This window comes from Pseudomassariella vexata (genome assembly GCF_002105095.1).
Source record: "Pseudomassariella vexata strain CBS 129021 chromosome Unknown BCR38scaffold_4, whole genome shotgun sequence".
NCBI classification, from domain to species: domain Eukaryota; kingdom Fungi; phylum Ascomycota; class Sordariomycetes; order Amphisphaeriales; family Pseudomassariaceae; genus Pseudomassariella; species Pseudomassariella vexata.
The window spans coordinates 850,437-862,444 of NW_024467959.1; the positions used below are offsets into that span (position 1 = coordinate 850,437).

The 12,008-nt window shown below is 51.1% G+C and overlaps 3 protein-coding genes across 3 annotated transcripts; all 3 read left to right on the forward strand.

Moving 5' to 3' along the window:
* Positions 1–62: 62 nt before the first annotated feature.
* Positions 63–2,748, forward strand: BCR38DRAFT_426345 (uncharacterized protein). Its single transcript, XM_040859757.1, has one exon. It carries the CDS (start codon positions 249–251, stop codon positions 2,529–2,531), a length of 2,283 nt encoding a protein of 760 aa, XP_040717820.1. The 5' UTR covers positions 63–248; the 3' UTR covers positions 2,532–2,748.
* Positions 2,749–4,578: 1,830 nt separating this feature from the next.
* On the forward strand, positions 4,579–8,192 carry BCR38DRAFT_472665 (lethal giant larvae like, C-terminal-domain-containing protein). Its single transcript, XM_040862922.1, has 3 exons — positions 4,579–4,832; positions 4,894–6,989; positions 7,039–8,192. Exons 1-3 carry the CDS (start codon positions 4,714–4,716, stop codon positions 7,773–7,775), a joined length of 2,952 nt encoding a protein of 983 aa, XP_040717821.1. The 5' UTR covers positions 4,579–4,713; the 3' UTR covers positions 7,776–8,192.
* Positions 8,193–8,245: 53 nt separating this feature from the next.
* Positions 8,246–11,491, forward strand: BCR38DRAFT_152811 (uncharacterized protein). Its single transcript, XM_040853725.1, has 7 exons — positions 8,246–8,521; positions 8,681–8,687; positions 8,746–9,368; positions 9,417–9,448; positions 9,502–10,801; positions 10,864–11,036; positions 11,093–11,491. The coding sequence occupies exons 1-7, from the start codon at positions 8,419–8,421 to the stop codon at positions 11,177–11,179; spliced, it is 2,325 nt and encodes a 774-aa protein (XP_040717822.1). The 5' UTR covers positions 8,246–8,418; the 3' UTR covers positions 11,180–11,491.
* The last annotated feature ends 517 nt before the right edge of the window (positions 11,492–12,008 follow it).

Sequence of the window (12,008 nt, forward strand, 5' to 3'; positions counted from 1 at the left end):
ATTGGAGTGGATTGCTGTTGGTGAAGTGATGATAGCAGAAGCAGGGGTCGGTGTTTGTCATAGAGCAAAGAAGTTGGTGCCTGAAAAAGTACCCATAATTTTCAAGCCTCGATAAATCACGTGGTGTCCGAGGGGTCATTTTTGCCTTTCGCAGCATTGCCATTACCGGATGACTCCCATTTCCCCTTCATCTTGAAATCGACGTACGTGAGACTGATCGAAGTCTGCACATCCCATCGGTTCTTGCCATGTCTGAACATCTTGGAGAAATCGAGCGACTCCGGCATGAGCTAGAACAAGCAAAGGCGCGAGAGGAACAGCTCAGGTTCCAGGTCCAAGAGACCACGCTGGGAGAGTATCTACACGACTGCCACTTTCACATTTTCAAAGCTCTCCGGATCGCCGACAAGTCCTTATCTTCCACTGGACATGCCACCAGAGTCGATGACAAGCGCTACCCCATGTGGCTTCGTCGTTGGAGCGACTTTACCGACCTCCAGCGAGACCATTTCGACGAGATCAACAGGGCCTTTGGTGACAAGAGATTACTTACTCCATCGATTGCTACCCGCCATCAAAAGAAGGTCGTCTGCCGGGCTCCGGTAGCTACCGAAAAAGACATCGACATTTTCGTGAAAGTTGCGATCGAATCACCTGTATGCGAGATATTCCAGAAGCTAGTCGAAGCCGATCCCTACATATGCAGGACGTTCAACTTCACCGAGCTAGGATTCAGTAACAATAGCCGCGAACTGAAGCGGCAGGGCAACGTCGATCAGACCGGAGATTCGGAGCAGGGCCAAGAAATACAGGGGCGCCGACGGCGATCTGGACCAAGCAAACGAGTCGCGTCCGAGCAGAAATTCGAGAAGCCAAGCTACCCTGACGGGCTGGGCATCCGCAAGCACCTGGGAGGTGACCTGAATTTGGTCTTCGTTTACGACTACAAGGCGGCCCATAAACTTACGGTCGAAGATCTCAAGTCAGCTCTTATCAAGGAGAAGCTATTTATGGAGGTCGTTCAACGGGTTAACTTGGATACAACCAGAACGGATCCTGAACTAAAGGGCCGAGATAAGGCGGATAAACAAGTTGCTATAGCTTTAACACAGGTGTCTGATTACATGGTTCAATGTGGGGTTGCGTATGGCTATATCACAGCCGGCAAATCCTTAGTTTTCCTTCACATCAGACAAGACGATCTACGGACATTATACTATCACCTTTGTGTGCCAGATGAAGAAGCGACTGGCGGAAATAGAGATTTTAAGGAATCCTATACCGCAGTAGCTCAACTAGCAAGCTTCTGCCTCTTAGCTCTTAGATCCGACGCTCTCCAAGGACCTGCGCTCAGCAAAGCTGTCGAGAAAGCAAAATCAGAACTACAAATTTGGCCGAAACCTTACAAGGAAGCGGAGGAATATGTCAAGGCTGAGAACATGGATTCTTCATCACCGGCGCCATCATCGCAGGTAACAGCTGGGTCATTATATGAGGATAAGTCGAACATACAACTCACGGCTCGAGAATTCTCCTTACGATCAAGATCGACCTGCCAAGACGCTACGGCGATTCAAAGAGATGACGAGGACGATGACGAGGATGAAGACGACGGCCCCTCCCGAGCTCTGCCAAGAATGCCGGGAAGCACCGGTGCGAACAAGCGGAAGGAAGGGCCGTCGAGCAGCAGCTCCGAGGACGATAATCAGGGGACGTCATCAGACTCTGATTCTCCACCTACTAGGCAATACTGTACGCAGGCTTGCTTATTAGGTCTTAAGAGAGGATTGGATCTTGACGAGAATTGCCCTAACGTGTCCTTACATCGCACCGCCGCAAGCAGCACTCGACACCCTATTAACGCTAGCAAACTTACTTCCCTAGTTGGGGAACGGCTACGCCGAAACCCGTATCGAGACTGCGTCGCACTAGACCCTTACGGTCTCCAAGGCAAGATTGGGGCGATAGGGGCACTCTTCAAGGTTGAACTAGCGCAGTATGGCTACACATTCGTCGGCAAGGGGACGCAGTCGGTCCATTTTGAATATTTGCAACATGAGAGCGTGGTTTATTCGCAGCTTGAAAGGCTTCAAGGCGAGGTGGTCCCGGTGTACCTAGGGATCATCAACCTGGCCAGGCCCTGGGGTTATGTCCTCCCCGGCGGGGCCTGTGTCGTTCACATGATGTTGATGTCGTGGGCCGGCGAGGTGGCAGCGGATGTAAACGTGCCGGACTTAGCGACGGAGCGGAAGCGCTCGTCGCGAGCCGTGTGGGGCGAGGGGGTGGATCATAATGATGAGCGCGAGCCTAACATACTCTGGAACTGGGAGCGCCAGCGCGTTATGCTCGTCGACTTTAACCTTGCCGCCCTCCGACCAGTCGTCAAACATAAACGATTGTCGAAGTTGTCTAAGATGGGTAAAAAGAGAAAATCGGAAGAAGATATTCTTGAGATACTTGGCCGGAAACGTGTAATGATGGGAGGGGACAGTCAGCAGGGGTTAGGAATTTCAGGTAGGGGTCAGGAATAAGTAGATTAGTTCATTTCGAGGGGACAGTCAGCAGGGGTTAGTATTCAAACTACGGCGCCTACTTAAGGTACGTATTCACTCACAATATACTACTTCGGGGTTTAGTAGAGTCTAGGGAAAAGAGAACGTAGTACGGCTAGCTGAAATAGTATATAATACGCTACGATTCATCTAATCTCATAGTGCAGTAATTACGAGTAATCCACTCCAAGTATACGTATCGGCACTGATCTTTAGCCCTAACGTGAATGTACACCGAGCTGGCCACCCTTACATAACCTCGCATAGAAATTTTACGATAGTAAAACCACAACGCCGTAAATCAATTGAAACTCTCTGGATCTTCCTCTTCAGAAGATGGCAATGCGATCTTACAAGTTCGCGCATTATGCCCAGTCCCGTTGCAAATACCACAGCGCCTCGGGCGCGTTTCAACACGCTTTGCGCGACCACCATTTCGGCGCTCTTCTTGCTGTATCTGCGTCGCCAACTCCCTAGAGTCCCGTAGGTCCTGTCCTTCTTGGAAAATAAGTGATTCTCCTTCCCGTAATTGCATTTTTTTAGTCCTCCGGCGCCGGCTTAGCATCTTATTTGCCTTTCGAAGCTCAGCGCACTCGGCCCGTACGAGGGCGAGCCGCCGTTTTTACGCGTTTGGAGGGTGCTTCGGGGGACTTGGTACGTTTGCCGCTTGTCGGAGACTAAGTTTTTGGTCATTTTTGAGAGCTTGAAGGGCTAGCATTAAGTCTGCTTCGTTGTATGACTTTGCCATAATTGGTTGTTGAGAAAATCAAACATTAAGTTGGCCGGTCGCGTTGGCGCATGAAAGTGGCCAGCTCGGTGTCATGGCCAGCTCGGTGTACATTCACGTTGTAGTTGAATTAACTTATATCTTATTGTACGAGGTCTTAAGAAGTGTTCAACTGGACCGTGGGGTACGTTACGTGAAGACAAGGTTGATGATGCCCAGGTGATTCAAACCAACCCGAGAAGCTTTCAATGCAGGAGGAAACGAAGAAGTCGCAGTAAAGTATTTTGTTTGAAGCTGATCGAGAGAAAAATAATGCAAACGAGTGAAGGTTTGGTTGAGGAGAGTGCGATCATTTCTGGTAATCACCGCTCACTAACAGCAGTTGTTTTGCGATGAGGAAGGAGCAGACGATAGGAGCTGCATCACTACCTGCAAACCTTCAGTCAACACACCTACCATGCCCCTGGAAATCAACGACCAATGAAATAGGTAGCCCGCGAAGTGGGGTTTTATAGTTGATGACTTCCTACAGTGTTAGGCACCGCCCGACTCCGAATGAGATCGTGGTTGGTCTGAAAGTCTGAACCGGTTGCACACGACGGGTAGAGCGGCAGGGGCCCTGGTTTGGGCCACATGCTGGTTCAGGTTGCTCTCAAACAGACCAACCGCCTCTCGATAACTAATTCCCAAGACGAATTGGAGGAGATCTCCTTAATCCCAATATCCTACCCTAGGCTTGCACGATGGGAAAATTCTATATGCTTCGAGATTGAGTTCGAAGCCCGGTCGTTGGCCGAACAAACCCGAAAAGAGAAGAGACAAGTAAAACTGAGCGTGTCTGTCGTCCGGGTGTTGTCGAATCAGCTGCACATGTCTCTCAAGTGAGCAGGGAAAAAAGTTGACAGCACCCAACGCCTAGGGAGGCTGCAGGTTGTGTGGCTGGTCAAGTCAGCTTTCGAAGCGTAAATAAATACCTTCGTTCACAACCCGGCCGTCAATTGTGGCTGATACCAAAATGTGACGGAGGGACGGCCTGCATTTATAATGAAACGAAAATAAAAACATATTTCGTGCTTGAGGCTTGATTGCCGTTAAACGTGCGGTCTCTATGCTTCGTCGTTCGGGTTACAGATTGGTGAGCAACGCAAGATTCAGCCCTGAAGAAAGCGAATCTGAGATTGGAGGATCCAGGTGATTGCACGGACCACACGCGCCCGGCACACCGGCACTTGGATCCCCGCCAACATGACGTCGACCTAGCCCCGCCAAATCGCATGAGGGTCTTCCAAGAAGCAAATGCCTGGAGCTACTTACCAAAGCAGCGTCTGGCGACACGTCTAGCTGCAACGAGATAGACAAACCTCCGGCGAGTCTCGAAGCAGCCGCCCAAACCAACGACCATTTAACATATTTCCCAACGTCACGAACAACAATATGGCGAGCTTTCTGCGAGGGAAGCAGGCTGGCATGCAGAATGACCTGTCAGCTAACATTCTCCCGGAACTTTTCGCACCAGATGATCGGGCCCGTTATGGAATCAACTCTCAGATCAGGCACGCGAGCTCCTTGGGTTAACAGATATACAAGTCACGTACTGACACCGCTCTTTTGTAGATGCATCGCATATGAACCTGTCCAGTCGCTGCTCGCCATCGGGACAACAGAATCCAAGTTTGGATCGGGTCGCATCGAAGTGTATGGACAAACTCGAGTCCACAAATTCTTGGTTCCACCACGACCGTGTTCCTTTTCCCAGTTACAGTTCTGTGCCCATCGCCTCGTGAGTCTCGACACGAAGAACGAAGTTGGAATATGGAATCTGGATACAGGCAGCCGGATAGCTGGCTTCCGCGCCCCGGGCGTAGTGGCCTCCATGGTCACGGACCCTATGTTGGACTGGTGTTTCCTGGGAATGCAGAATGGGGAGGTCTTCGCCTACGATCTCGATCGGGAGCGCATGTCACCACTTCGCCTGCCCAACTATTGGGGTGAAAAGGATTCCAAGGCACGGGCTGTAGCAATGGTCTCTATGCAACTACACCCGCGGGACATTGGCAAGTTGATGATTGCATATTCCCACGGTATTGTCCTGTATTCCTTCAAGCAAAACAAGGCAACCCAGTTTTTCGAGTACCAGGTTCCTCCAGGAGCGCCAGGTGGAAGCACGGCTGCCGTGGACGCGATGAGAAAACCCAGGCTGACACACGCTGTCTGGCACCCTACGGGGACATTCATCCTCACAGCACATGATGATGGAAGTTTGGTCTTCTGGGACTCCAAGGATGGTCGGGTGGTGATGGCCCGAACACTGTATGACATGAAAATCAACGAACCGGTTCCGAATCCCGGAGGTTCGAGGCCAAAACACCCCTATATCCGGATAGCGTGGTGCTGTAAACAGAACCCCGAGGACAGTGGTCTTCTCATTGCAGGTGGTCAGACCCTCGATAACGCTGCAAATGGATTGACGTTCATTGATCTAGGCGTCACTCCAAATTACCAAACATCGACCTGGCAAATACTTGCTGACTATTGCAAAGGGAAGCAGCAAAATATCCTTGAAACCCCCCCTGGTGCCGAGGTAACGGACTTTTTCTTGATACCACGATTTTCCCCGCATTTCGCTGGTGCTCAGGACCCCATTGCCATTATGACGTTGCTATCTTCCGGGGAACTGTTGACGATGAGCTTTCCCAGCGGGTACCCCATCTCTCCAACCAACCAGCTTCACCCATCTGTGTCTTTTGTCCATCCATTTGCGACCAAGTTTGCAGTGTCGACACTCGATCGGGGAAGCTGGCTAGGCATGGTCGAAATTCGTAACCAGGGTGAACCACTCCTCAAAGGAGGGAAAGAGGCTTCTCGGCCCCGTCGGCGGTTCGAGGGACGGTGTATCATTCAGGTCGCTCATGCAGACAGCACTGTGCGCATCTGGGACGTGGGGCATGATGACGAGATCGAGAACCCCACTCAACTACAAGTTGACGTTGCGAGAGCCCTCAACCGGTATGAAGACATCAGCATCACTGCTATGAGCATGGCTTCAAGTACTGGAGAGTTTGCTGTTGGGACGAGCGGTGGCGAAGTCGTCATATATCGCTGGGACGGCAACAGGTTCTTTGACCGCAATCAGAATCAACAACTAGATCCCAATCCCGGCGGTCTTACAGATATCAGTATGAGGGCCGAGCCAGCGCTGAAACAGGGGCTTCAACCCATCCGCTTGTACGAAATGGTGCAGGGCGCCATAACTGTCGTCAAAGTTTCTGAAGTCGGCTTCATCGCGGTGGGTTCCGACCGTGGTTTCTTCAGTATCATAGATATGCGGGGCCCGTCAGTAATCTATCAGGCTTCCATGGTCGACTTTGCCAAACAGGAGAAGAGGTCTTCTTTCATTCGAGGTCATTCATACGCACCACCTCCCAAAGAATGGCCGGTCAAAATCGAGTTCGGTGTCATGACACTCGACGGAGACAAATTTTCAAGCATCTGCTGTTTCGTTGGGACCAATACAGGCAAGGTGATTACCTTCGCCCTTTTGCCATCTGGTCAGAGCTACACTGCGAGGCCAGCCGGCGTGAGCCAGTTGAGTGACAGGGTCGTGGCGATATGTCCAATAGTAGCGGACACGGGAAAGCTGGCGTATGCGACAGGTCAAACAGTGGCTGGTCTTCGCGAGGGCAAGCAGGTAAACGGGCTGCTTGTAGTTGGTATGCTCAACACGTCTATTTTTACTTGGCGGATACTAACACGATGTAGTCACTCAAACGGAAGCTCGCATTTTTAAACCAGCAGTTGCTAAGGGGGCTTCAAAGTGTTTTGACGACTACCTGTGCGACGCAGCCGCTGTGACTGAAGTTGACATCCAGGGGATGGCCCTCGTCGGTGTCTTTGGGGATCGGGTAGCACGTGCCTTTTCTTTACCGGGACTGAAGGAGATTGGAAGCGCTCCACTAAAGATGATGGACGGCAGCCGTGGTACAGAGTCGATTGTCACCGAGGAAGGCACCGTTTTCTGTTGGACAGGACCATCCGAGCTTGCGGTACTGAACGTGTGGGGAGCTGGACGTGAAATCGAGAATACGGCCGACGTTCTCATCAACCCCGAGCTTCGCATCCCCACGAGACCGACGATCTCCAACGTGCAGTGGCTCTCTGGCACGCAATACGTCTCGCCTACAGACCTAGACCTTCTCATTGGCGGTGCCGAACGGCCCCCCAGCAAACGCATGATGGCTGCAGCCGCAGCTGAACTGCGAGGCGGGGGTGCTGGGCCGGCAAGCCCTACGACGGCGGCAAGAGCGGGCGCCCAGGAAGGTTGGGGCGATTACTTGACCAGGCAGTTGAACGAGCGAACTGAAAAATTGAACCTCATGAGCGATACCATGGATAACGCAGCGGATTCGAGCCAGAAGTGGGCAGAGGACGCCGGGAAGTGGGCCAGTCAACAGAAACGGAAGATGATCTTGGGCGGGTTGACCAGCAAGTTCTTGTAGAAGCTGTCGTTCCGATATTTGTCGATGTTTGCTTCTTCCGCACAAATCTGGGGGCCTGTTTCATGGTTTGATGGCGTTTTTACGGGGCGATTTTGCCATCGAGGGTAGTTGGGGTTCATACTGCGATGGTCGCACTGGTATGATCAACGAACAATAACCATGTTATACCAGGGCTTGTACTTTGTGATGACTTGGCATGAAATATAAGAGCATTGTGCGGCGAATTTGGTTGATATCCCCCCGGCTTAATAACAAAGCAATTTTTCTTCTTTACAGAGACGGCCTCCGAGCCTCAAGCAACAAGCTTCATGGCCCTACGGGCACCTGCAGGGCCGCCCATGTCTGTCACCCCCTAGCGCGGTATCATTCAGCTTAGTAATGCGCTGTCTGGGATCATCGAGCACAGACCATGTTGTGGGATCTTCAACCGCTAAATATGAGCATGCAACAGGGGTCTAGAGAAATCATGAATCCAAGAGAGAGGCGCAAGCACGCAAGTTGATTTTCAGACATCAGCAACGCTGTTTATGCTGGCTTGCCCTTCCACTTGCTCTGAGTTCGGTCTCTTCTGCTTCAGCACCACCCTCCCCTCATCAACTGCGAATTTGCGGTGATTCTCGGGCTATCGTGATCCGCCGACGTCATGGGGAGCGATGTTCAGTTCGATCCGTCTGAATACGGCGGGGCTGACGCTATAGAAAAGAAACCTCGCAATCGGATTCGCTTTTCGTGCACTATTTGTCGAGGTAAGCACCCTTTGCGCGAGGTAACCATGGTTCTTGTCATTTGTCTAGGGTGGTGCTTCTTTCCAAAGACGTCTTTTCTACCCCTGGGTTATTACTTGACGATCCCAAGATCAGCTATGAGATAATCACATCAGAATACTGACACCAAGGGTTGGAAAGAAAAGAAGTACGTATTTCGATAACATGAATCCCCTGTGGTATCATCGATTCTGACAATAACATAGGCTCAAATGTGACAGAGCACTACCGTGCGATCAGTGCCTGAAGAGATCTATTCAGGACTCCTGCGAATACGTCCCCTATCTCTTCCCCAAATCATCCACCAGGTTAAGCCGTGCCTCATCAAGAGTCCGCTCCACACCTGACGTGGCTTCTCTGCAGCACAGACTGCATCACTTAGAACAACTTGTCCAAGTTTTGAAGACGCAACCGCGGGATGATATTGGGCTAAGGGAGATTGGGAAGCTGGAGTGGAGCGTGGCGGCCGCTGCCTCCCCCGAAGCAAAAGTCTCGAGTCTAGGAGACCATTTTGAGTATCCATTGGGAATTACGATTGAGCCAGATACACTCAATAATACTGGACAAAGCAGGATGCAAGATGCACCTGGTTGGGAGGCTTTACTCGACGAAATAGTGAACCTGACCCACAGCTTGAGAATAACCGGTCAACCTCACGACGACACTAATGTCAACGAGTCACAGCTGCCCGAGACAAGGGGCCCAATGCTTCTCTTAGGAGCCTTTGCACCTACAACAATGACCGAACTTCTCCAAGCACTGCCTTCGAAGGCTGTCGTCGACCGACTGGTAGCCGCATTCTTCCAGGATAAAAATGAGCCGGGTCGGGGTGGGTAGCAGCCAAATCGTTGATCTATATGATGTTAACAGACTTTAGTCATCTTGCATGTGCCCAGTTTTCTGCGACATGTTTGTGCCCCAGGCATCTTACCTGACCCATGAGAACCCGCTGACGTGCGCAGTACGACAATTTCTGGCGAGACCTCTCCCAATCACCCATCATCTTTATGTGTTTGATCTTTGGTACCATAGCACATGTAGCTCTGGTGTGTCACTTCGCCAAGAAACCAGTTCCAGGAATCGCGGGAGATCCCATGGAAGTGGTGCATAGCTTTCTCACCAGAATGGCCCAATGCCTTGCCGTCGATGATTATACCAAACCAGGCAAATGGAAGCTCGAGGCTCTTATCTTGTATTTCGGTGGCGAGTATCTGCGTCTGACCGACGCGCAGGTCGGCACATCGGTGCTTTTGTCCACCATTGTCAAGCTGGCTATGCACTCGGGCTACCATCGCGACCCAAAGCACAACAAGAAAATATCAGCTTTCGAAGGCGAAATGCGTAGACGACTGTGGAGAATTCTTCTTGACGTGGATGCTGTGACGGCTTTCCAGTTCGGCATTCCCTTGCACATTGCTCCAGGGTCCTATGACACAGAGCCCCCGCGGAACTTGCACGACGAGGATTTCGATGAAACGACTTCCGAACTGCCGCCACCCAGACCACTCACCGAGCTGACCAGAGTTCTCCCCAGCATTCTGAAGGAGAAGGTGGAATCCGTATTCGTTGAGATCCAAGCCACCATCTACTCGACAAACCCGGTTCGCTATGAGCGAATCATGGAACTGGACAGCAAACTAAAAAAATCCTGGCAGTCTATACCACCTGTTATGCGCATGCGAGACTTCGTGCAATCTATTGCGGACCCGCTCGATCTTGTTCTGCAGCGTTACCAAAGAGAGATTCTTTACCAGAAGTGTCGCTCCGTGTTGCACAGAAGATACTTAAACCTGGGACGCTCTGACCACCGGTTTTCATACTCACGTTGGACTTGTCTTGATGCAGCAGCCAAGACTATGCGTCATCAGTATGACATTCACTTCGAGAGCCAGCCATTTGGTCGACTAGCAAGCAACAACTGGCTCCAAAACTCTCTGTTGACTCACGACTTCCTACTTGCCGCCATGATTTTATGTCTGGAGCTCTCGTATCTTCTGCGCTCAGAATCTGTTACACAAGGAAGGTGCTTGACGGACCCGAACTTCACTAAGGATCAGCTTCTCGAAATACTACGCACGTCGAGAAAGATCTGGGAACAACAGCGCAAGGAGTCCTCAGAAGCGCAGAGAGCGTACCAAACCATTTCCAGGATGATCGCTGTGGCCACTGGGATGGAAAATGGGGACAGTCCAGAGTCCAGTGGCAGCAGTGAGCCGTCCGAACTACCACAACCAGCGGCCTTCCCATCCCCTCAAACCTATGGTATGCATTATTCCACAATGAAAGACCCATCATCGCATGATGCATGATGCTCATGATTGCAGGTTACCCTTTTGATGATTTCAATGCAATGCGAGATTCACAGGCACCGGTCCATCCGTCTTCGTCTTCCGTTCCGGCAAGCGCATGGGGCCCAATAATTTCTCAAGCCCAGTCGGATCCCTGGGCATTACAAGTACCGGCAACGGATCTTACAAACTTGGATTCCATTAATTGGGTATGTGTTTGGTCAAAACAGGGACAAAGTGAGTTTTTTTATTGACCCTTTCGCAGTCTATGTGGGACAACCAGATTCGGGGCATTGGGTCAGAAATGCCCCAGATACCATGGAACACTTTCTTTCAACAACATGGGCAATGATTATAATTCATGTTGCCTCTGGTCAGTTGGTGGGCTGCTTGGCTGTAACAGTGACCGACATCGGAACCATTTTCCAATGAGACGGATAATGAGCATTGGCTCTCCTGACATTTAACATCATAAGCCGATCTTGCAAGGTAGCTTCCAAGCTTGTCTAGCGACCCATCCGATGGCGTGGGACTCTAGTGGCTATGATGGCCATTGCGTACCCGGCCCTTCGGCTGTTATTGGGCAATGAGGTGATGCCCCTGATAACGGGCCGGCATGATTCAGCCCTACATGGATTTTCTAGAGCTCTGAATTGCTGCCAGATGGGAACCTTTCGGTGACCAAGAAACTCGAGACTAATTAGATAAACCCGAGACGTTGCTATTTCCTGGTCAACTCCCTATTAGCTAGCGATCGGCTTCGGCCCCCACGATTTGCATGATTGGTCGCCTGGTACGACGCAGACACCGTCCCTGCATCTTTATTGGTCAGCCCCTTCGAACGGCTGAAAGACGTTTTGAGTTTGAAGTTGAGCGAAGGAATCAAATACTTGACCATGCCGAATATCCAGCCAAGGATTCACTCCGCTGCGGCGGAGCTAGACATCGGTTACCAAGATATCGGACTCGGACGCAATGAGGGCTATTAACATCCCCTCCCCTCACTCTGGAATTTCTCAGAGAGACTGGATTTTCTTTACGACGGCCAGACTTATCTTCTTTGGTTTACGACCTCACCGATCATATTCAGCCGGCTTTTCGGGGCTGCAATCGTTCCTACAAGGAGGCCTTGGTAGGGTTCTGAAGAGAGTTGGCATGATTGTAATCGACTATAAGTTGAT

Bases quoted from the DNA above. Each gene is read 5' to 3' on its own strand.
- BCR38DRAFT_472665 (XM_040862922.1), top strand. From the start codon at position 4,714: ATGGCGAGCTTTCTGCGAGGGAAGCAGGCTGGCATGCAGAATGACCTG. The intron at 4,833-4,893 runs GCACGCGAGCTC...GCTCTTTTGTAG, and splicing joins GGAATCAACTCTCAGATCAG to ATGCATCGCATATGAACCTG. The intron at 6,990-7,038 runs GTATGCTCAACA...AACACGATGTAG, and splicing joins AAACGGGCTGCTTGTAGTTG to TCACTCAAACGGAAGCTCGC.
- BCR38DRAFT_152811 (XM_040853725.1), top strand. From the start codon at position 8,419: ATGGGGAGCGATGTTCAGTTCGATCCGTCTGAATACGGCGGGGCTGAC. The intron at 9,369-9,416 runs GTGGGTAGCAGC...AACAGACTTTAG, and splicing joins TAAAAATGAGCCGGGTCGGG to TCATCTTGCATGTGCCCAGT. The intron at 11,037-11,092 runs GTATGTGTTTGG...ACCCTTTCGCAG, and splicing joins ACTTGGATTCCATTAATTGG to TCTATGTGGGACAACCAGAT.
- BCR38DRAFT_426345 (XM_040859757.1), top strand. From the start codon at position 249: ATGTCTGAACATCTTGGAGAAATCGAGCGACTCCGGCATGAGCTAGAA.